General features: G+C 40.1%; 2 protein-coding genes across 4 annotated transcripts in view; both read right to left on the bottom strand.

Annotated features, from left to right (window-relative positions):
• LOC116327464 (calcium-activated potassium channel subunit alpha-1-like) overlaps positions 1–3,583 on the bottom strand; it is a 100,099-nt gene extending 96,516 nt beyond the window's left edge. The window contains exons 1-2 of the mRNA XM_039616452.1: positions 3,052–3,583; positions 2,690–2,950 (exon numbers count right to left, since the gene is read on the bottom strand). Of these exons, the coding sequence (XP_039472386.1) occupies positions 2,690–2,950; positions 3,052–3,069 (279 nt within the window). The 5' untranslated portion in view covers positions 3,070–3,583. The remainder of the gene's footprint in view (positions 1–2,689; positions 2,951–3,051) is intronic.
• A 708-nt stretch (positions 3,584–4,291) lies between these two features.
• Positions 4,292–24,504, bottom strand: part of LOC116327463 (disks large homolog 5-like) — a 31,420-nt gene continuing 11,207 nt past the window's right edge. For 2 of the 3 annotated variants that reach the window (XM_039616450.1, XM_039616451.1), the window contains exons 6-34: positions 23,167–23,423; positions 22,484–22,796; positions 21,555–21,785; positions 20,411–20,595; positions 20,160–20,285; positions 19,804–19,936; positions 19,546–19,670; positions 19,124–19,299; positions 18,868–18,971; positions 17,214–17,306; positions 15,931–16,887; positions 15,674–15,797; positions 15,301–15,445; positions 14,189–14,310; positions 13,535–13,618; positions 13,274–13,433; positions 12,906–12,983; positions 11,934–12,096; positions 11,723–11,856; positions 11,267–11,431; positions 10,967–11,150; positions 10,576–10,724; positions 10,097–10,267; positions 9,757–9,953; positions 8,735–8,878; positions 8,445–8,572; positions 7,874–7,983; positions 6,031–6,140; positions 4,292–5,192 (exon numbers count right to left, since the gene is read on the bottom strand). In XM_039616450.1, coding sequence (XP_039472384.1) covers positions 5,089–5,192; positions 6,031–6,140; positions 7,874–7,983; positions 8,445–8,572; positions 8,735–8,878; positions 9,757–9,953; positions 10,097–10,267; positions 10,576–10,724; positions 10,967–11,150; positions 11,267–11,431; positions 11,723–11,856; positions 11,934–12,096; positions 12,906–12,983; positions 13,274–13,433; positions 13,535–13,618; positions 14,189–14,310; positions 15,301–15,445; positions 15,674–15,797; positions 15,931–16,887; positions 17,214–17,306; positions 18,868–18,971; positions 19,124–19,299; positions 19,546–19,670; positions 19,804–19,936; positions 20,160–20,285; positions 20,411–20,595; positions 21,555–21,785; positions 22,484–22,796; positions 23,167–23,423 — 5,172 coding nt within the window. In that variant the 3' untranslated portion in view covers positions 4,292–5,088. The remainder of the gene's footprint in view (positions 5,193–6,030; positions 6,141–7,873; positions 7,984–8,444; positions 8,573–8,734; positions 8,879–9,756; positions 9,954–10,096; positions 10,268–10,575; positions 10,725–10,966; positions 11,151–11,266; positions 11,432–11,722; positions 11,857–11,933; positions 12,097–12,905; positions 12,984–13,273; positions 13,434–13,534; positions 13,619–14,188; positions 14,311–15,300; positions 15,446–15,673; positions 15,798–15,930; positions 16,888–17,213; positions 17,307–18,867; positions 18,972–19,123; positions 19,300–19,545; positions 19,671–19,803; positions 19,937–20,159; positions 20,286–20,410; positions 20,596–21,554; positions 21,786–22,483; positions 22,797–23,166; positions 23,424–24,504) is intronic. The other variant, XM_031749052.2, reaches the window with a different exon arrangement.

The raw sequence follows: 24,504 nt of genomic DNA, 5'->3' as shown, positions 1-24,504 counted from the left end.
AGCAGAAATACTGCTGTAATAAACTTCTGGGCACTTTGGGGCATCAGGAAATCTTATTGTCCAATGAAACATTATCGCTGAACACTAGTCAGTTCGTGGATAAGTGGAGATGTGGTCTCTCAAAACTCAACGCAAGCTAATAAAGAAGTGTGCGCAAGTTTCACAAAGTCTGCACCATGACGGAGGAGCTGCCACAACTTGTCATCCTCCCATTGTGAGTACAGTGCCATTTACAATGAAAACAATTTCTTCCTCTTTCCTAGACGGATAATAGCAGCCATTCATCAGAACCTCGCAAATGACGTGTTTCATCGATTTCCATCAGTCTGGGAGAACAGAGCCACAGAGATGGAGGCTCAGAGACATAAGAGCTGTCAGAGCAGAGCAGAGCTGGGCAGTGAAAGCCCCGCAGAGGAGGAAAACAAAGTTTAAAAAAAAAAATCAGAATAGAAGGAAACAGATTATCAACTCCCATCTATGAACAATGCACTTAACGCTCCATGTTTGGGCTGCTAATGACATGCACAGACTGGGAGGGGGTGGGGAGGTGTTCCTCCAACACAACCTGCCACATCTCACAGCCACTGCATAACAGAGAGAGATTTACTCTTCTAATGAAATCCTTTGCTTGCCAGTTGCTTAGCAACAAAAGTACTGATTCATATGGCACATACGGTATGCGCCTGACACTGCATTTCTGACACTTTGGAGGAAGGTTGCTTCTTGGATGAGGAAGAGAGGGTGAGAAGAAAACAGGGCAGGAGTTATGAAATGAATGCCAGGAGAGCAAAAGGCAGAGAGGGAGAGATTGGAAGTGAAAGGATGACCCGTCTCTGGCTGACTCCCACAGAGTAGCACAACAGGTTGGTGGAGCTCGGCGGCTCCACAAAAACACACACAAAAAAAACTGACTGCTCTCTTATATGCGCACATAAACAGTGTTCAGCTGTGGACCCTGAAACGGAAAACCTCAGCATGATCCGTTTTCAGGAAAGCATTTCAATTTTCTACGTCTATAAATAAATCTTAGCCAAAAACCAAACCAAACAAACGGATCCTTTTAAATATTGGTTGGAAAAATGTGTCGGTCTTTCAGGTTTATTCATTTATCAAGCAAAGACCTGAAACATTTGTAAGTTGTTGCTTTGTATTATGATAACTAATATATCTGAATTGTTGGTAGTTAATATTTGGGTGCTGGGAACATGTATTTTCTGTATTTTAAAGAAAGAAGATACATCGACATATTAAATAACCCATGACTCTAATTGTTATGTGCAGCCTTAATTGTAAGCAGCTTCAACCCAACCATGGAAATGATACAGACGTCTCCCTTCAAAAGGTCAGCACCACCCTGCATGCAGCCTTTAGCGATTCTCTTCCACCCTGACTGCCTGTCTGAGAAATGAATGCACATGCATTAAGACAAACTGCTCCATCTCTTGCACTTTTATCAGCTAGTCCATCTTTGTCCTTAAGCATATGCGTAATGGCGGAAACTCTAAAATGAGACTTTATTGAAAAACACAACAGAAAGATTTTTTATTTTTCTAACACACGACTGCAGACGGCCTCGCGCAGATGATGTCATTACTGTGAGGCCGAAAATCTAGTAGCAGTTGAATTAAATGTCATGCGGATTGTCTCTGGAGATTACAAAAAGACACGCATGAACATATCTGACCCATGTAGCAGCCCCTGATAGCTCCACGTGTCCTCAACAGGTGAGAGTATTCCAGACTTTATGAAATACGCTAAACAAACTGTGCGGCATGTTCAGCTGGACAGTTTCAGAAAGAAACTGATGCTGAATTCAGATTGTGTTGACAAGAACTCAAAAGGGGGGAAACTACGCTAAGTTGCTGTTTACAGAAGGTTAAAAATCCCTTGTCCTCAATAAAATGCAGCTGGATGGATTTTTGTTTGAAGCGTTCCAAAAAATAATAGTAAAAATAATAAGATTCAGCAGCACATTTTGCCTCTGCTACTCTGGATAATTTACAGAACAAACAGTGAGAAATTCTTCAACAGAATGTAGCTCCAATCCTAAATGTCCTGCGCTTGAGGCCGGTGGATTATCCACATTAAGTGGGACATGATATCTCGAAACACCAGGTTTTAGTTTTGCCCCCCCCCCCCCTATTTTTAGCAGCACAATTTAACTTCTACTAACCTTCAATGTATGACCACAAGCACTGGTTGTACATTGTACAAATGTCAAACTATCTTCATAATATTCCCACAAATTATTTTCTAATTGTGTGGGAATAAGCTCCTCAACATGTGAAGTTCATATATATATATATATATATATATATATATATATAGATAAGCTTTTTACAATACTTGTGGGCTACTTGTGCACTGGATCATCTTCAAATCAACCAAGAATAAATTGAATGCGGTGCACCAACAAGTGTCAGCTGTGGCTCCAACTGCAAACCTACCCAAAGACCAACTTTCCTCGTTAACAGCCTACAGTCCAAGATCAAAGAGGTTGTATTATAACAGGCTCGCATTGTATGTGACATTAAGCCAAGAATAGCAGAGTTCATTAATCAGAGTCATGCACTGTGATTGGACCTACTAGAGATTTAATTACAAGCCCAAATCAAACTGGCTGCTACACAAAAACCCCTCTATGATGGTTTCATGGAGGAGTGCTGCGTTATGAAATGACCTGGCGTACCTTCTTTTTGGCGTTACAGTGGCAGCATACGGTCCACAGGTATTTGAGAGTTCTCCACAGCAGGATTATGAAGAGACCCCCAAAGAAAGTGACCATGGAGGAGGCGAGGAAAGCCCACCACATCCGCTGGCCGTTGTTGTCACAGGGCACATCTGGTGAGAACGGGATGATCACATTCATCTTGGATATGTGGATGGATGGGTCCGGGTTGAATCTCTCCCTGTTTTTCGGCATTACCGACTTCTGGTCACCTGCCAGCCCCTAAAAACAAACAATCAACTCAACTGGGATTCAGGGCCTTTGGGGAGCTCCAGCCAGCGCCCCCTGATGCCACAACGGATCAGGCATGTTCAGCCAACCACCTTCCGCTCCTCTTCCATCTCATCTGGCTTCACTCTAAGCAAAGATGTAAAAGTTAAAGTCCACAAGAGCCACACTCGCAATTAAAAAAAACCCCCCAAAAAACAAAACTTCTTTTAAAATTAAGATCTCAGTCGTGCGCCTCACGATGCGCATTCGTGGCCGGGATTGCGCGTCATCCGTTAGACGTGTGCGTAAAAATCACATTTCTTGCGCAAACTCCTCAAAACTCACGGTTTTCCTCACAGATCCGATGGATGAAACTGCAGCGGCGTTATGACTACACTGAAGAGGCGTGCTATCGTCGCCAGTCGATTCACTCACTCCTCCACCTTGTTTTTTTTTTTACAGCGTAGCCTTCAGCAGGTCCGCTACTTGAGCTCAGCACCGCGCACTGTTGAATGCCGTCCTCGCGTCAAAGGCCGCAGTTTGTCGTTTCCTTTACGGATATATCGTTTGGGTTGGAAAAAAAAATGACCGTTTTATTCTTGTACGTAATTCTCGTTCTCCGACTCCCTCTGTCACATCCATTTGTTGGAAGATGGCATCGCAGATTTACAGGTAGCGGGGGAGGAGCCATCAATAGCAGACGTCGATGCTTATCTTGATGTCTGGTTATTTATAGTGACCGCTTCATCAATTTTTGATGGCTGTAACTTTATGGTTAGAGGCACCGTGCTTTTAAACCCTTAATTTTGTGCGGACATTTTAGTTTTGTACATTAGACCTGTGTTCCTAAACTATAATCAAATTTCAAACTGTATTTACATAATAAGGTGGGGCAAACTGACGAAAATGAAATTCTCTTATCGGCGTCCTTATATCTTTATATGGAGCTTTAACATCAATCTAAGGCTGTCTGGATCCTTTAAATGAGACGTTTTCTCCAGCACTGATGGAAATATGAGTTTAAAAACACATTGCAACAGAGAATACACCTTACACTTTCATTGTTTCCACGCCTGCATGCATTAAAGGCTTAGAAAAATCCAACTGTATAACGTTTCCAAATATTGGAATAAGAGTATTTCTATAGGCAGTTATAAAAACATGGTAAAGAAAAGTACTAAACAGGACATCTTGCTTTTTTCTCGTCTGGTGGTAAATTACTCCCCCTCGAGGACAAACTGTGCACTGATTGAGGTCCAACTTGAGTCCAGTTTTTCTTGACAAATAAACAGCCCGCTAATTGTGAGCTGATGTTAGTATTCAGATGTGCAAAGAAAACACAGACAACTCGCACTCCATTAACTGAATGTTTAATATTTTATAGAAATAGTAACCTTCATTTGGAGAAAGCCTGACGTAAAGTGTTTTATCTGACTTCCAGATGAAATGCTCTCAAGTGATTTACTGAAAATTCAAGGAGGAACGCATACATGTGTTCAGCCAACAGATGAAAAAAAAAATCCCTTCTTAAATAAAAAAAAAAATTAAAAAATCCACTTGATAAAGAATATAGGCAGAAACTAGCAAACCTGCTGTGTGATTTATAAGGAAAATTGCAGTGTTAATAAGTGGTGTATTAAATATATTTAGCTTGGCACAATATATGAGAGGAGTGAAATGAACAAAATAAAGACTGACATAATGTGAAGGAAGCAATTTCTCCTCTATAAATAAGAACATTATTCACTAGAGAGCTACAGTTGTATAACAAAGGATCATAACCAACATCTTTGACTTGATTAGATAAATTAAAACGGCAAGAAGAAGACATAAATATAAAGGAGGGAACAGTGGTCCATCTTCAGTTTGGAGTTGATGCAGAGTCCCTGTGGTCTGACAATTCAAGGGATTAAAGGAGTGCTACTGAATATGAGGGAATACACAATTCAAGTATTGAAGACTAGTGTAAACAAGTCTCTGTACTACATCATTACTGTAGTAGGAATATTGCAAATGATCATGTGTGCTGATATTGCTGTAAGTGAGAAGTATTGGATGTTAACCATCGTGTCTGCTGTGAACTGCTGGATTGGAACATCTTTGCTACATCCTGGAATGTTTCTGGGCGACATGAACAAGAGGAGATACTTTTACGGTGCTCCATCTGGAATCCACAGTACTTTACTCTGTTCCTGCTCCACGATGGTCATGATCTGAGTGCAAATGTAGGAGACGCTGCCTCCCTGGACAATTCCTGCAATACAGTTTGGGGAGGAAGGAGGGTGGTATTTTAGTGGTTAATACGTCCCATTGAAAGTTGTTTGATTTTTTTTCCCCCCCATTCAGTCACTCAGCTCCCAGGCCAATGTAATTTTTTCTTATTTTTGCATAATCGAAGCCCTACCGATTTTCAATTATATCAAGCATGTAATGAGACTAATGTTGACACCAACCAACAGGACTGTGGAAATAAAAGACTTACAGTTTACAACTGTGAAGACAAACTGGTATAAGCTGTCTATCAACAGATACTTTTAATGAAAGTGCTGATGAATATAATCATAATCGTGGCATGTGTGCAGAAGTTGGCCGGCCAACTCTCCCTAATAGAAGGGATCAGTTGTGGTATGTGTTCATTGCAAAAGCCCTTGTGTATAAGTCGCCTCCTTTTCTAGTCATTAATCAGCCAGACAGTTGGGTGTCAGACTGTCTGCTGCTCCAGATACCAGAACTTTAACTCTGATTTCTTAAAGAACACACATACAGTGCTCCCAATACCTCCTCTCTTGAAGTCTAAACTCTAAATAACATGAAATAAATAAATTTTAAAAAAATCTCAGGCACTATCACCAAAAATTTTGGATATACGGCAATAAATGCCATTAAACAGTTTGTGTCTGATTACTGAGGAACTGATTTTTAAGCCCGAGGTGAAAAGATAGCTACAAAAATACGCCTTTCTTTGTAAACTGGGATTCAATTTGCAGTTACACATTTCTGTGTACTGTAGGTGCCTTTAGGCTTACAATAATTGGAATTATAATGCCTGTATACAAACTAACATCGAGTGAAAATAAGCCTATCCCACCAACCTGTGAAGAAGCGGCTGTAGTCCTGCTCTATTTTCTGCGCCGCCTCAAACTGCTCCTTGGAATGTTTCTGAGACAGTTTATCCCGCAGGTACAAAGGGTCCTTCTGCTCTCTGAGGAAACATCAGACCTGTCAGCCTGCTACAAAACCTCATTTCACAAACACTCAAAGTGTCAGATTCTTGATGTCAACATGTCAACAAAACCGTCACGATTTCCATATTTTATATTCATAAAAATCTGCAGACATGTTTATAACAGTAATAATAGTGTGTGGATATTTTAATACATCTTGAATATTGCTAAATACAAAATTTAAAGTGAATTTCTTTTATACAAAAATGTGAATACATTTATCCCAAATCAACTGCATATAAATTATTCATGTTTCTGGGCTGCTACTGCCAACATTAAATTAAATTTTCCTGGAAATTCTCCTGGCAGTAATAGACAAGAAAGTCTTTTTGGGTAAATCAGCAAAGTAAACAAAGATCAACTACCATTATTAAGATTTTATCGAAGAAAAAAAATGCTCAGAAGTTGACTAAAGTAACTAAAGATGCAATTTAAAGGAGATTTCTACTAGTTTTTACAGCAAAACGTCTCATTTCTGCCAACAAGTCTAACAGCTTAGCTTCAGTGAAATCTCTCTACTTTAAACCCATCCATCCCACTCAGTACCCATGACCGCACACAGCCTTGAGAATTCATGTGTTTACCGGTCTTCATCTTTTACCTCTGACTTAACCTAGAATACCACTGTCTCTCTCCTTTCACTCATTATGCAGTCAGCATTTTGGTCTGCTGATGCTTCTCAGAGGATAGAAACCCATGGAAAAACCTTGGGCTCCTGTCAGTTGCTGCAGCAGGCAGTGGGAGGTGTGTTTTTGTGTACATGGAAGCTGAGGCCGGCAGGGGCATCGTGTGTTTTTAGCCACCCACACCACGAAGCGGAGCCACAGGCCTCGTGAGCCCCTCCCAGGACAGCTGGCACTCAGCTGATGACAGCGAAGGCTTAGCAGGAATCAGTCTGAACCATGTTTGCCTGCTGCACCGTTTCATAGATTTATGGACGCGTGTGTGTACGTGCGTGGTGGAAAAAGCCTGTTCCTGCCCGACCCGAGTTTGCCCTGATTTGCATGCGCTTGTGTGCGCATGTGCATGAAGCACCATGCCGAAGGTCCAGCAGATTTAATCTTCCCACGGATTACAAATGAAAAAGCAGAGGATCTGTGAGCCATCGCCATCAGTCGATGAAAACAGGTGGTGGAAGAGAGCACGTCTTGCCTTCGCAACTAATGATGCTGATCGAATTTTGGTTGATCAATTCGTTTTTGTTATAGATGGAGGGCGAATGTGATTATAAAACCAGCAAGACTTCTGCGGATGCCAATTTCCTGAGCAACTGTCTCAAGCCAGATAAAATTAAGCATAATCAAGAATTATCAGTCCTTCAAGCGAGAATGGCTTTAAAATGGGAGAACATTAAGTAATCTTTAAATAATTCTTTATGACCTGACATTTTTAGATTACATATTGATTTAATGCCCAAGTAGTTATTTGCAAAATAGAAACAGATATTACTTTAGTACAGAATATACAGATGAGTTTTGTCATGAATGTAGCTTTATTTGAAAATGCTATGGCCCACATTTTCCCTTTCTCAGAAACAGCCTCCAGAGGCAAAAGCTTTGGATGAGTTCTCTCTGTATGTTGTTCAAGGTTTGGAGCTTGACAAATAACTGGGTAAACAAAACCGGCACCACAACACAAAGCATGCTCAACATGTCTGACAGGTAGAAATGAAAACATTTTTAAAAGTCAAAGCAGGCATGAAATTACTCACTTTATCTGCTTGGCATTTTTGTAGCGGATGAATATGATGATTGGGTAGATGTGAACCATGTGAAGACGTTCAATGGCGTGAGGGGCAATGTCAAGTAAGCAGTGACAGTCCTATGAGAGAAAAAAAAAAATGACAGGACAACATGAGAAATGGGAGATGTTTCAAGAAAGAACACTGCAGAAAATATAAAAGTATTTATTTTCACACTCTGACAAACACTGAACACAAAGTTGTTGGATGTATTCAACTCTTATTGTGTGTTTAAAGACTTCTACCAGTTTATGGGATATCAACAACAACAAAAATGTCAATATAAAAAATTAAGGTTCTTTGGAAATATGTAGCCAATCAAGTTATTTTAATCAGTTTGGAAGTTTGGCTGTATTGCATTATTTGGAATGCAGCTGAAATTCCTCTAAAAATTGCTGTCTTTACAACTTTTCTTACAGTGTATAAACCTGGCAGCTGTAAAACTTCAAGACACAACTGCTATTGGTGCAGGGTCATAAATGTGTCATTTCTGGACAAGCAAATCAATAAATAATGTAGATTAAGGCGAGTTTAAATTTACCTTTTCTGTGATTTCTTTTATTGAGGCGACTGTTGTCACGTCAAAATGGCCACTCCTCCGTTTGTAATCAATGAACACACAATCCTTTACTCCACGCTCTATTGCCTGCTGAGATGCCTTCATAATTTCTAAAAGTAAAGAAAAAAAAAAAAGCAACATATTTTATTTTAATACACACGTCAAGTTCTCTGATCTTTGAGTTTCATGTTAGGTAGCTCTCAGTGCAATAACACAAGTCTGATGGACACACACATCCTTCATGTATCAATTCACACAAATCAGAAGCTCACCAGGCAAACAGCGACAGAACTTGGTAGGAGCCTCCTTCTCCAACATGTCCTTACAGGCCTCCACTATTGGACCCAAGATCAGCACTGGACGAGGCGAAGAGCACTCGACCTTCTGAACCCGCTGGTACATGAGGCTCACGCCGTCTGTGCGGGGAATAAACGAAAGCAATTTATTCCAAAGGCACAACAGCAGAGAGACACAGCTGCTCATTTTACCCGTGGTTTCTGTGCCATGTGAAAGCTTCAGTTTCTTTCAAGAAAAATCCAGCTATATAAACACATCTTCATGCCTGAGACCTGCCTCACAAATCTGGCAACAAATCATCATGTAAGGTTAATAGGGACATTCAAATTAGCAGTTTCTATCCAGTATCAAGCCTAAAGAATAAAATCTGAACTTTTAATAATAATCTCAAATTTGAAGTCTTAGAGATTAGGCTTAATTAGGAAAAGGCTTTCATTTAAAAATTAAAAAATTAATGAAAAAATTAATGTATGAACTTTTCTTTAAACACTTCAAGGGAACTGATTTTAAACACCAAAGTCTAAAATTTATTTGGTAAAACTATGGTGTGTGTGATAAAATGCAATTATGTTTGTTGCACCTCCAGATGCAGCTGTGTGAAGTCTGATAAATTGACTGAAGTCAAGACTATATCCTGCAAATAAATCTTGGATTGCAGATTTAGAAAGTGAGCAAGCCTCTGCAGTGTGCTACACATCCAAACCTCTGACAAATCTGCCTGTGGTTGAACAGATTTGTGGGTAATTTTAGGTCCAACTCTTGAGAAGGAATGTGTGAAATACAATAATCAGATTCTGCTGTATTCACTGAACTTTTCGATTTCAAACCGTCCTTTGTAAGTTTAACAATGTGATGACAGTATAATGCAACGCTGGTGAAGTAAAAGCTCATGTAAATCCAAATATGTGCTTATTCCAGAATCGACCTTTCTTATGCAATTATGTGTCTTGTTTTGTGCATTTTTAAATAAAGTTGTGTTTAGAAGAGGGTTTCTCACCCTCTGTGATGGGTAAAGAATCTGTGCTAATGGCGTCCAAAGCCGTCATGTCCTTTCCATCCTTGGATCCACTCCGTTTGTGCTTTAGCCTCCGGCGAAAGAATGATCTCCGAGCAGCAGCAGACAGCGTCTTGCTAGTGCCGTTTTCATCCTTCATATCAGCCATGCTGTGCCTTCTGTAGAATTCCTGGTCCATCCTTATGGAGATAATATTTGAATCCATATCAACATGCTATCAAACTAATGTTCTTTAACATTAAAGTTTGACAAATGCAGAATTTCTCATCAGATTTTCTAAATGAGAAAGTCAGAAAACCACAAAATCTCACATTGTACTTACATGTATTTACTTGGAATCTGTCCTTTCTCCAGTTTCTGTGCACTCTCATCAAGCTGGCAGGCCATCCAGAAGCCAAAATTACCATTTGGTAGTGTGTCTTCAACATAAAGGATGTCATCTTTCTTAAAGCTTAGCTCCTGCTCCATTTCTGCCACTCTCTCATAAAGTGCTCTGTCAAATATGAATTAAGTAGTTGGGGAAAATGTCAATGGCATGATAAACAAAACTTTGCAGACTATAATGGAAATACAAGTCTTACAAGATATACTCTACAAGCTTCGACGAGTTATTGACCTGAAACACAAATCACCAAAACCGGTGTATGTCTGTTTTGTTAGCTCAATGTTCCCAACCTTTACTGCCCATTTCCCGGTGGTTAGGTTCCATTTTGGATTTTGTTTAACATAAAATTAAAAAGGCACAACATTCATATCATCTCAGCAGTTTCATTTCAGTGGCCTGATAAATATTCAGGGTACCTTATGAAAAATCCATCTCCGGGACACTCTCTTACTGCATCAAGGTTGTCTGCATAGTTCTGGACCTTGAAGGTGATCGTTTCAGCTGGTTTCAACAATTCCAAGTAAGCATCTTCTTTAGTTTTGTTCTTCATGCTGACACCATTGTACTGTTTAAAAGAAACAAACAAATTAAAACTATAAAGACAACTATAAGACAGAAAGCAGTCAGATTCTATGTCTAAACCTGCTTTAATGTGCTTTCTTCTAGCCTCAGAGCATTATAATACAGGTACTCAAATCACAGAATTATGTCCAGCATTGTGTTCACTACAGCTACTGCAACTTACTCTTTTTATTGAACACATGACAACTTTGGTGCGTCATAGTTATTGATAAATATGAAAGATACCTCCAGTATCAAATCTCCAGGCAGTAAACCATCAGGACCCCTAGCAGGGCTGTCATCATCTAAACTCTCCACAAAGATGCCATAAAGGTTCCCTCCACAGATCTGAACTCCCAGCTCCACATGGATCCTCTTCAGCCTCACCAACCGATACTCTGGAACCCTGCGTGGATTTGAACCAGGAAGCCTGAAAGAAAAATTCAATTAAAAAGTTTGACCAGCAGATTCAAAGTCTATTTTTAAGGGCTGTATTAAAACACCATATCAACCCAGCGAACATAAAAGCAGATATAAAGCTACTACCTGCAGGAGATGTGCGGACTAGTGGCAGGAGTCGTTTGTTTGGATGCAGGAGTAATCGTGCCTTCATCCTGCTCACTCAGTAAATCTACAGTGGAGTGATTGTCCGGTGTGGTGGCTCCACTGTCATGGGGTGACGGCTGGTTGCTGATGGATTCCATCCGAGAACTAAAAAGACGAGAAACAAAGTCAGAATCTTTTTACTTTTATATTTTACTCTAAAGTCCAAATAACTGGTTTTGAGAGAATAGACGATTTAGGGTTTGTTTACTGTTATAGCACGTTTGTGCCATCTCCTTTTTAGTGTTAATATTTGTTACTTAATCATAATTACATAACCCATTTCTAATTCCTGTGCTACAGTATGAAGTCTTTACGATTGTGTACTCATGTGTTTGCTTTGCACATACTGTGCTTTATACAGAAAAAGGCACTGCTAAGCTCTCGTCTCCCTCTTACCCTGAACGAGAGTGATTCCCCAGCTGAAACATGTGTGGATTATACTGAGCCAAAATGGTGACCGTGTCACATTGCTGCCCGATCACCAGCCGTGCCTGCTGCTCATTGGCATTGCGAAGGTTGATTCCATTAAACTGGAAACAGAAGGGATTCATTAGAGGCAGAAAAAAAAATTATAAATCATGGATAAGCAGTAAAGTAGCTAATGTACCTCGAGAAGTTGGTCTCCGTACTCTAATCGAGCTTGATGAGCAATGCTACCTGCTGTCACTTTGGACACAAACACTCCGCCATTCTCTCCACTCACAATGGAGATACCAAGCGGTTCTGCTCCCTTCTGTACCGTCACATTTCGTGGCTCCCCCAGGTATGGCCTTCAGGGTAAAAAAGAACATTTATGCATTTTGACATCTTATAGAAAGGATGCAAGCATGCAACTTTGAAAAAATAAAAAAAAATAGAATAAGCTCTTCCCTTCAGTCTAATGTTTTACTACACAATATGTGTCTGTATGCTATCATGCATGTCATGTATGCAAATAATCACCGTATCATGTGACACTTTTCACACAAATGTGTATTGATCAAACAATAATATGCACGAACCAGCCACAACATTAAAAACCACTTGCAGGTAAAGTAAATAACAGTAATCATGATCCTATATGTGGCTGATACCACCCACGTAAACAACAGCACCATATGAAGGCACCGACAATGTCGGGGCCTCCAACCTCTCAAAATCCCAATCTGATCAAGCATGTAAGCGATGCTTGAGCCTGTAGCTAATGTCTGACAATACCAGACACGCCCAGAGGTCTTATGTTTGTGCCCCTAATGGTCCAAGCTGTTTTTGTAGCACACTGTACCAAGCACAAGGTTTTAATGTTGTGGCTGATGTGCCAAGTGTGCATTTTCAAATCCCACTTCATGTCATGCAAGCATACAAAATTTAACAACATTCTGAATAAATAATGAGCAGAGAAGATGACGACCTAAAGGGATACACATCCATTTCATTACTGCCATTATTAAACATTCAAAAGAATCTAGCACCGCTGCTGCAAAGTGAGTCTAGACTGTAACATTTATATATGCAGAGTGTAGGCAGAATGATAAGATCTGTGCTCCAACAGTCCCGCAGACAGTGCTTATACTGTATGTGCTACCAGCACAAGACGAACCTCAAGCTTCTTAAAGAGAAGAACTTGGGCTTAATTCCAAGTGGAGGTCTAACAGAGGAAGAGCAGTAAGGGACAAATCTGAGAAGCAGAATAAGAGGGAAAAAATAAAAACAGGCAAAGACAGAAAGATTTCAAGTTACAAGGCTCAGCAGCAGAGAAGAAAGTGAAGATAATAAAATGATAGATTGTGAATTGGTGTGACAGTGTTAGATGGAGGCTTATGGCTTTGTTTACTGCTTTGCAAGCATTTAATCACAATGAACCAGACAAAAAGTACAGACAACTGGTGGAAAACATGTCTTGTGGTGCTGAATCATGGCGGGATAAAGATAAAGATTCGGACAATGACGAGGATTCGGTTGGCCTACCCATCCTTTCGCCTGTCACCAATCGAAGCAGGGCTGACTGAGATCCTAGGTTGGGTGGAAATGGAGCTCTGCGATTGGCTGCTGGTGAAAGACGACGTGTCCAGGTTGACAGGGGACATTGGAGGTGTTGGGCTGCTACCCCCTGAATGTGTAAGTGAGCCTGGAGTGACAGAGGATATAAAAAAATTGAAGTATTCATTCTTGCCATTTACAGCAGTAACATTTGGTACCAGTAAATGTTGCTCCCAGACTTAACAGTACCTTTGTCAGATCCAATGGCGCGAGGATAACGGATTGGAGGGATCTTAATGCGTTCTGCTCTAAATTGCAGAGTACCAGAGGTGCCTAAGAAAAAATAGGAAATTTATTAAAAGGGTCACTTGACCCATACTGAAAAAAAAAACAAAACAAAACCCTAAAACAAGAAACATTTTCTCACACAACTGAGGGTATCCAACCATGTTGATATGGGAATTCCCCAGGAAATATATGAGCAACTGTGATAAGCCCCTTTCCCCGACACTGCTAATCTAAATATTTACCACAGAGCAAATGTTTGATGTAGCCAGTGAATCACCATCATCTCCTGAGCTGGAGAGGAGAGTTTGTAATGCATTTCATCTTATGGCCAATTAAACTGCTACAAGACTTTCTAAACACTCATTACAGGAGAGTTGCATTTAAAACTGACATTTCATAAATATAATGAGTTTAAGAGTAAAATTAAAGTTAAATAATTTTGTGTCACAGAAGTCCGTGTTTGCCAACAATGCAACTCGACTCCAGTTAGGCGTTTTGCTAGCAGTGATAAATAGTGGGCTAAATAAGTGCGGACTGAATTAAAACATTTTTAAACAACATTATTCACATTTTGAACATGTCGTGATTGCTCTAAAACTAGGGCACCATACATACTCATTCTGTTGCTGCAGGGCAAGGAGTTAGTACTGTGTGGTGGTTGGCTGCAGCTCCGCTCAGTCAAGTTTCCAGTGCGCTTGTGGCTGAGGTCCAGACTGAGGCGACCTTGATGCTGGGGGCTAAGAGTGGAGGGGGGGAAAAGGAAAAAGAAAAGGCCTGCGTAAGTCCCCCGGCAGTCAATTATTCAACCCAGGGCAAGATATAATTTGCTACATGCCATCTGTCCATGAGATCTGGGGCAGGATACAAACAGTTGTTTCGCTGCTATAAATACACCATTCAGGATTTTGCAAATCTGTGGTTAAAATGAACAAACAGTACTACTAGAACTAATGTCTACTTTGCAGTAAGCATCAAAATTAACTGTTAAATCCATATATAAAAAACGTCTGAAATTGCCTTTTATTTCTAACTAATGCACCAAAAACCATAAGTATGCAGAATACAATCACAGCAAAACAAGAATACAGAATAATTATTTATTAATCTCTCTCTCTGCTTCAAAAGAGACAACAGTCTAACAGTCGAGATAAAATATATTAGTCTTCTAACAGATATAGATATTTCAAGATGTCGTAAGAAGGAAAAAAGTAAACTTAAAGAGCATTTGGAGAATACATTTCTCCAACAAGGCCGATGACCTGGCTCAGACTTTCTTAACGATGTGACCTGGTTCTGCCCCAAAATCTGGTGGCTTTCTTTGTCCCTGCTCCACATTTCCACCAAGTTGTATTTGACTAGTTGCTGCATTATCTGTCTAACAGACAAAAACAGCACTGAAGATACTCTACCTGTCGAATAATTCAATTAATCATGGGTGAACTCTACTAAAGCATTTCAAAGACCTGGAATTGAGAGTTCTGTTTCACCGACAAATTGTAGTGGTTTAGTCGACTCAGCTACCTTCTTCCTATTAAATGTCTGCAGTGAATGAGGTGTCATTGAAACAGAAAACTTTACTTGACACTATATGCAAAATAAGTATACTCATTAATTCATATATTCACATGGCAAAATGACAAGAAGATTTATTTTTAGGATTCACAACAGTAAAAAGGCAAGTGAAGAAAGAGTTGGACTCATGAATGTTGAAAAGACTGACAGAACACCTTGTGTGTGTATGAGGATGACTGCTCGAGCTGGGAGCTGGAGGAGGGTTGTTGGCCTGGACCTCATGGCTCCAGGCTGTGTAGACAGGGTTCCTCATGACAGCCGTCACAGCAGGGCAAGGGGCAAAACTTCGTTGTGCAGGGTCTGGAGGACAAATAGTGGGATTAGACATCAACTCAAAAGTAGTAGTTATGTGACACTTCCTATAAATATCAAGCCTTTATTAGTTCAATAGAAAAAAAACCAACAAATTGAAATCAACTTTCTATTTTTAAGCTTATTAATGATCTAAGCAGTGTTTGGAAATGTGAAAAAAAAAAAAAAAAAAAAAAGGGCATAAAGTGAACAAATTAAGCTGTTCCCATGACTTACGTGATGTAATGCTACTGTAGCTTTTGGGTGCATATTGTATGCTGTACCGATTGGTTCGTAAAGGAGAGAAACGTAACAAGTCCACTGGCTCTGGGGAGTGTTCATCGTTAGAGAAACTCTGTACCTGCAAGGAGCAAACATACAGCTTGTAAGCCTTTTAATTTTTGAGGAAATAAGGGACACAAAATAACAAACCATAGCATCTATAAAATGTCAAATAGTAAATTCCTTAACATGTTCTTTAAATACTCAGTTACCTGAATGGGAACAGGAATGTGCAATGGAGTCACATTTCGACGTAGTGCTGGTGCTGATTTTGGCCGGTATCTCTTTTTTCCCTGCACTTCTGTCCTGTATCGATTCTCCTCTTCTTCTTCCTCCTCAGCAGGTTTCTTGCAGCTGCCCTTGGCTTCTCCTGGAGGGCCATCATTGAAATAGCATTGGTTTCCCACCTCTCCCTTGTCATTGGGATTCATAGCTTGGGCAGGGGATGCTGGTGGTGTGCCGGTGGTAATGGTGGAGTCCGACGCGGAGCTGTTCTGCTGCCGATGCTTGAACCTAAACGAGTCGCTCCTTGCTGGTGGTGTGGGGGGTGTCTGAGCAGATTCAGACACTGAGCTCTGCGGTGAGTGAGACAGGGACATGTAGTCCAGTTTTTGGGCTGCATCAGGTCTCCTGAAAGCATTCATGTCAAAAATGGACTTCCTCTGTTTGGGCTTCTTATAGATGGACAGTTGAGTGTACTCTGAAACAGTTCCCACTATGACTTTAGGCCATGTGCCTCCACCGGGCTTGACTGGCGAGTTCTGCACTCGGTCCACAGCAGCCTGCGGTGAGCTGCAGTCGGACAGAACAGGAGTGAAGGTAAAAGGCCGATGCTGGAGGTCCTGCCTCCGGTAGCAGAATTCTGGGTGGGGTTCCGAAGGACTATGTGAGGCGGAAAAGGAACGGGAATGCGGGGACCCATTGGAAAAGGGTTTGTGGTGGGAGTGAGTGCTGCCACTGCTGCTATTCAGGGAGTCACCTGTATCCTTACATGCTTCCTCCCCTCTGCTGCCAAAGTCACAGCTACAAATGTCAGTTTGTGTGGAACAATTGTGCTTAGAGTTTCTGCAGTTTCTCGTGTGGACCTCACAGGACTGAAGTCGCGGGATCTTTTCAGAGTCTCTCAAAGTTTCATATAAACTCTGGCCAGAACAGCTCTGTGGAAAGAACTGTGCAGGAAGAAATGTTGATAAATATACATTATAATATTTTAAATGCAATACATAGTTTCCGATGAAATGGACGATCACTGACATTTTTAACCAAGAACTTGAGATAGCATTTAAAAATTAAAGATACTGATCGCAATTAAGGTTTTAAGGAGACTTTGCATTGTCTATTAACCCAATGAGCATTTGCATGAAGTAAGCATTGTACAACTAGCACAAAGCCTGACTATTGGGAATCTATTAGAAGAAACAGCAGTGTGTGATGTTACAGTTGTAAGAAGTAAAACAGGGGAATCTGTATGTGTTTGGGTTATGGAGGGTTTTACCTTCATGAGGGAGAGGCTGAGAGAATTTCGGCAGTTTCTCAACAGAGACTCACATTCAGAGAGCGACTTGTTATCGAGCGCAATTCCATTGATCTGGATGCAAGAAAAAAAAAAAAAAAAAAAAAAAGTCCCATAAATAAGAGCTCACTTACCTAGACATCATCATCATCATCATCATCATCATCGTACTGCATCTTGAAATGGCACTTGCAAATGTGCTAGTTATGGTGAGAATTTAGATTGAGGTGCGTGCATCCTCATTTCATATTACACAACATTAACCATTAAAATACATGAAGGCTGACGTGTACTTAGGGTACCAAAATGGTGGCCACCTGCCCTTAAAAGTAATCAAGTCCCTCAAATTGCTTGATTAGGATTATGGAGGCACTTTAATTTTTAAAATATCAGATTTCTGTAAATAATGCAAGCTGTTTTTAATAACAAAGTGAGATCATACTCAGTACTTAAGTGGGATTCTGAGACCTCCCAAAAACAAAGCTTAGACTCATATTCAGTACAGTTATTGATACTGATATCAAAGCAGCCAGCTATGATACAGTGCATGACGTAAGACTGTCAGGAAATGATGGTCTATTAATGAATTTTGGGTCCTGGGCAGTGTTAAAGCTGCCAGGGATAAAATTATAGCATAAGGACAAATTACAATATAAAAGACAGATTCAGATCATTATGGGAGCTGTTTGGAATAACAGGCATATTCCAGACCAATAAATGTAACATGTATGGTGGTCTAAAACTTTTAAATATAGTCAACCCAAAAATGATTCCCAGTCATGACGGGTTTTTTTTAATTTATCCTACATAAAAGTGCTGAAATAGAAAGATAAGTAGACTATATAACTGTGTTATGGCCTTATGGCCAGGTGCGACATGTATGGTTTGTGTGAAAAGGTCAAGTTTGGGAATGTGCTAGCTTACTTTCACTAACATTTAGTCCTAGTTTAACTGACAGATTTTATATTATCTGACATATGAAAATTACAAAACCATGTTAATAGTGTGCAGCAGTGTCGTGTCACTGATCACAGAGTCGTGTCGTGTATTGTAGGAATTTTTATTAATGTCAAAATTTACTTCATCTCAGAGGTCAGCCTCACTGGAAGCACACAGTCTCCATTATATCCTCTCTCTATAACAGTGTAACTGGCTGCATTATTTCATGTTCATTCAAGTTATGAAATGTATACATATACACAAATTTCCTGTACCGTTTCAACACTGTACTGTGAAGACAAGTAGTTGGAACATGCTGCAGTTGTGCTTGTCTTAAAACACAACTTGAATGTGGTCAGCAGAGGGCACTAGAGACCACAATTGATGCCCTACAGCAGGGGTCCCCAATCTCAGTCCACGAGGGCCGGTGTCCCTGCAGGTTTTAGATCTCACCCTGGGTCAACACACCTGAATCAAATGATTAGTTCATTACCAGGCCTCTGGAGAACTTCAGGACATGTTGAGAAGGTAATTTATCCATTTAAAATCAGCTGTGATGGATCAAGGACACATCTAAAACCTGCAGGGACACCGGCCCTCGTGGACTGAGATTGGGGACCCCTGCCCTACAGCCATCTCTTGATAACAAATAGGCTTTTATCAAACAAATTATAAACTTTTCAGTGATCATACTCACAGCTAACAGTCTGTCACCAATAGTGAGATTGCAGTCTTTAGCAGCTGGGCTGCCAGCAGCCAAAGTGGCAACAAACACTCCACTTTCCAAACCTATTCCACTGTCTGGGAGGAAAAACAATTAGAAAAAACACACCCTAATTACCATCACATATACAGATAATTTAACGCGAACACTTTGCTCTTTAATGTCATTACTAGCTTGGAAGGCAGACATAATGGTGAAGTTTATTACTTATTTGGAAATTGAAGCTGACCTTTGTGTCCAGCTAAGTTTATCTGGATTGGAGTGATGATCCGTCCTCCTAGTGACTTTCTTCTGCGAACCACCATATTAATCACGCCCTCACCACTCAACACAGCTTTGATCACCTGCTTCCTGTCTTTATTGGTCAGGTCCACATCATTTATTTTAAGCAACCAGTCATTTACCCTGAACAGAAATAAAAGAGAATATAATAATCAAAGAGAAGCCAACTATGATGTGTTGGTAGTGTTGTGTAAACATGTATCAAAAATCTTTTTTTCTGAGTGCTGCATACTAAATTTTACAAGTGAAAATATGAAAATGTGTTTCTATTCTCCAAATAAATCTTATTATCAGAAACAAAACTCAGGTGTCAAATGATACAGGGAAATCAAAACATTTATATACACTGAGGTGGAAAGTGACATTTACCTTAATCTTCCCTCAGCAATACTTCCTTTATCCACCTTAGTTACAAATACACCACAGTCCCCTGGTAAATAGGGATCATTTACCCCTTCAGCAATATCAAATCCAAGTGCTTTCAAATCCATGTCCTGCAAAAATGAAAAATCATGAGCAATATTATGACTTTTTGATTCTGAATTAGTTCATTCATTAAGTACAATTCTCTAAAGGCAAATCACATTTCTTAAAAAACAAAAAGAGAAAACTCTAAATGGTTCTTACTCTGTGCTTCTCAAATTCTACAACTTCTGTCTCCCACTCCATTGAGTCCGTGTCTATGGCTGAATCATGTGAGCTGTGGGCCATCAGCTGACGATATCTTGCTTCCTTTTCCAGCTCATCTTCCAACTTTTCTCTGCAGGAAACATGAAATATGTAGCTCTTCAGTAAGTATTTTCAGAGTAATTTGAACCGTCCTGTGTAAATAAAATTCGTCCACTGGGTGGCACAGAAGATCAGTAAGCAAGAGAAGCACTTTTAACACAAATATAAATCAATGAATAATATTCAAGTTTACCTAAAATAGAACGCAAGACATTTATACGTCTCAAAAACAACTTTTGGGAGAAATAACGCACTTTAGTTCTTTGAGTTCCCGCGTCGCATCGTTCTTCTGCTTTCTCATATCATCCAGATTCCTCAGAGCGTCTGCCAGATCACTCACAGCTCTGTCCCTTTCTCGTCTCAGGTTGTCACACAGTGTACTGAGTGATGCACATATTGTCATCAGGTGTCACATAAAATACACAATCTATTTTTGCCCGAGTCTCCTTGCAATGACATGCATCTACATCTATATTTTTTTTTTTTTTTTTTTAAATATTCTTACCGAATGCTCTCCCTTTCTGCTACAATCTTGTCCCTCTCCTGGAAGGCCCAGTCCCGCCGACACTTGGCAACCTCAGCCTCCTGCAAGGCCTCCTTCAGCTCCTGTGAGATGGCCTCATACTGCTTCCTCAGCATCTCGATCTCCTTGGTGGCTCGTTCCATGTTCATGGTGGCGGAGTCCTGTTCCTGCAGGAGTAGATCAAATTAATGGGTGATAAATGTCACCAGAGAAGTGAAGGTGCTTTTAGTCTTATAATGGTATTTGATAACATGTGGCAAACTCCTCTAAATTTGTGTCATAAGAAAGTATTTTCATCTTTCACCCACTCTGTACACTAACATTGCAGTAATATTATACTCAACACATGCTTTTAATTATCAGCTTTACATCATTTTGGTGCGAGTTAAGCCTTGAAAGCTCATTGGTGTAAATACCCGTTTGACAGCAGTCATTTTGACTTGACATGGCACAAACACAGATGTTACAAATTACAATAATGAAGCTTGTCCTCTATTGAGGTGAAGCTTTAATGTGATTAGTATCACCTGTGTTTACCTCTAGCAGCAGTTAATTACATGCTATGAAGAAGTTTTGTTGTTTTTTTAAAGAAACAAAACTTTCAACTTAGCTGACTCCATCCATCCAAAAACATATTTCTGCAAACTAAGATGTAGTTTCCATCTATGATATATAAAACAGCCATAGACTGGATTAGGTATATAAACCAGATATAATAAAACAAATGTAAAACTCACAGTCTGATGTGTATATAGAGCGCTTGCACTAGATACACTGTTGAATTAATTCCATTAAAGTCTACAGTTTTGCTTAACAATCCATTTCTGACGCAGTGCAGATTTCTGGTGTTCTTCAAAGTCAGCGTGAGGCTTGTCACTGTAATTATTGGTAATTTCCTAATGCAGGCATCCCTGACTTTTATTGTAATTAATCTGACAATCACTGTAAACAGAATGATGGGTGAGTACACATTTCTCAACAGAAATCAATATGTAGAAACCACCCAGCTGATTGGAGAAAAAAAAAAAAATACTACTACTATGTGAGATGGGATGAAGGGATTACTGTCAGAGAAATAAACCAATCCCTCCATTTGTGATGATAAATCATCTGTCCGTCTGGCTACCTGTCTGGCCTGGTAATACTCTTGCAACAGCTGGTCCCTCTGGATGATGGCCTCTGTCCTCTCCTTCCGGGCCACATCCCTTTCCTCACGCACTGTTTCGATGTCTTTGCAGGCCTGGTTCAGCTCCTTTTGGGCCTCAGCTTTGTCCTTGACCTCGTGACAGTATTTCTCCAGCAGCTCATTCTTTTCACAGATTGCTCGGTCCCTGTCCACCAGTGCTGAGGCCAGCTCCTTCATCATAAAAAAAAAAAAAAAAAAAAACAAAACAAAACAACAACAAAAACAGTGGTTAAAAAACAAAGTAAATTTCTATAGCTCTGAGGGAATTTTGAAATATTTTAATATGATTTGCACATTGTTGCACATTTCCTTTTATGCCGACTTGTTTCTTGCATCGCTGTGATTCTGGAATTCCCTCCTTGGGGAGGAATACATTCTTATCTCAGCACAAAGATATGCTGCCAGACAAACTTCCTATTAGATGAAGAACTAAAGAATTTTGCTCCTCTTAAAAGGATTTTTTATATACTTATTTTGGAGAGCTTCTCAAGTTCATTCTAAATAGAAGAGTTAAAAAAGCATAACCAAATTTCTCTTCCTTACTGTGGGTTTTAATAGCAGTGATGATGACGTGGTTACTTTTTGGCCACCCTAAACCTTTGACTGTTGCCAAAAAGAATGACTTCAGCAGCTTAACGACAAGAGATATTTGAGACACAGATATTACGCAACTGGTCATTCTTCATTAACAGTTTTACTTAAATTAAAAGCAGCCCTGTAAATCTGAAGTAATTAATTTCTTTACAGTGCATGTATAATTCCAAATGTCTCTTATCACAACAGTTATTCCTCCAGTGTTTTCTGATCCTGTCTGTGAAATGGTTAACCTTTTTCAGCTCTCACTGATGATCCCTCATTTTAGCTTTTACCTGTCGGAGAGCCTCCAGCTCCTCACTGGCCACCCGTCTCTCTGACGAAGTGCTCTTTAGCTTCGCCTCTGCCATCTCCAGACCTGTCTGGAGCCTGTCCACCTCTTTGATCACCTGATCCCGCTCACTCATGATCAAGCGATATTCACTGATCACAGAGTCCCGCTCCTCCTTGTACTTCTCGCTGTCCTTTGCCGCCTTGAGCTGCTGGGTCTTGAGCCGCGTCACCTCAGACTGCAGCCGTTCCATCTCTCGCTGTAGCTCCTTATTGTGGGCTGTGGCCTTGGATAGTTCTTGGTGGGTGTTGTCAAACCTGCATCAGGCAGTGATTAAGGAATGCAGTGGATTCAATGCCTCTATTAATTTCCAAACGGTAAACATTTCTACTCTGTCTTGTGCTTAAAACATTAAAATCATGAACAATAACATCACACACTGATCAAATGTGGAATTTAAGCATCTCAAAAGGAAACTATAACTGGGAGGACATCTGCAAAGCTTCATCTGCCTTGGATTAAGCACATTTTAAGCACTGTGCAGATCTTACTTTGGCGCTGTACTCAAGTACTCAGTTTGTAGTATAATTTGCTGCAACTGCTGTTTAGTTTTTTTAACAGTTGCTCAGTTTTTGTGTAAAGCTTGTAGTGCTGCTGGTTTTGTAGACCTAATATTTCCAGCTTTACCTTCTTATTGAAGAAGAGTATTGCTGCTGATAGTGGATGGCAGCATCTCTTTGTTTCAGCAGCATGTCAAGTTGCTTCTGCAGCCGGTGGTTCTCTTCCTCAGCCTGGTCCAATCGACTCAAGTCTGCATTGTGACTGGCTGTCTTGTCATTGTAGCGCTTCCTCAGAGTCTCATAGTCACTCTTTACAGCCTCCAACTTGTCCACAGCTGTGTCGTAGAGCTTGTTAAGGACATCAGAGGAGCCCTCTCTCATTACCTGCAAATATGATTAAGTCAGCTTCTTTAATGAATTAGAGGGCAATAATGGGACTGCTCACTTTACATAAAATTATATCAAGATAAGAGCTGATGCAGTCGCTTGGAAAAAGTTACCAGGAATTATTTTCAACTCTATAGATGCTGAAATGTTGTGCTGTTTGATATAAATCTAAAGTGAAGTGCCTAAATCATTTCATTACCTGTTTCAGTGCAGATTAAACAAACTGTTACTTTAAACTGTGTTGAAATATCATTTGAACTGTAGTGAACCAGATGATAACTTGCACCTAGCTTCTGTCTAGCTTCTTAACATACTGTGGGGCAGTCTGCTTCTGATGCAAGCAGCAACTGGGGTATACCACATGCTTTTAACATGAATGGATAAGCTTAGCTACCATTAAAAATGTATTACCATTAAAATTTACCAGTTCTGGCTGTGGGAACTGTACAGGAAGCAATCGCAGGAGACTGTGGCTGAATCAGTGATTAATGTTACCACAGTTTCACCAATTAGCAACCACAGCTAAAAGATGAAGACGCTCAAATGTACAATAAGTACAGTCGACCTGACAGACAGACTTGCTGTCAAATCAGCTGAATAAATATTTTGACTTGCTACCAGTAAGTTAATTAAGTTAATTTAATTAATTAAGCGCTGATGAGATGCAATGGACTCAGTCTGGCTTCATGTTTACAAATGTTTTGTTTGTAATATTTAAATTACTATTGAAGTCAATCCAAATCATGACCAGAGTGCCAAAACCAGACAAACCAGGACACATTTAGACATTAAAAATTATAGTATGTAGTATGTAACTGGAATCTAACCACTGTACAATAAATGTCTTCTCTGGGCTGGCATCACTTATAACTAATTTGACTGCTAATTTGACTGAAGCTGAACAGTAGTTTATGCAATGATGACATGACCTCTAGAGACAATGGGGAATGTATCCTTGCTATCAACTAGCCCTGTTATACACATTCTCCATGGTTATATAAGGCATTGCAAACATTCAATGATACGGTCTTGTGACTGCAGTCAGGGTGAATGTCAGACTGAGTAATGGTGAGAGACT

Source organism: Oreochromis aureus, linkage group 8, assembly GCF_013358895.1.
Source record: "Oreochromis aureus strain Israel breed Guangdong linkage group 8, ZZ_aureus, whole genome shotgun sequence".
Classification (NCBI taxonomy): domain Eukaryota; kingdom Metazoa; phylum Chordata; class Actinopteri; order Cichliformes; family Cichlidae; genus Oreochromis; species Oreochromis aureus.
This window is presented reverse-complemented; position numbering and strand designations above follow the sequence as displayed.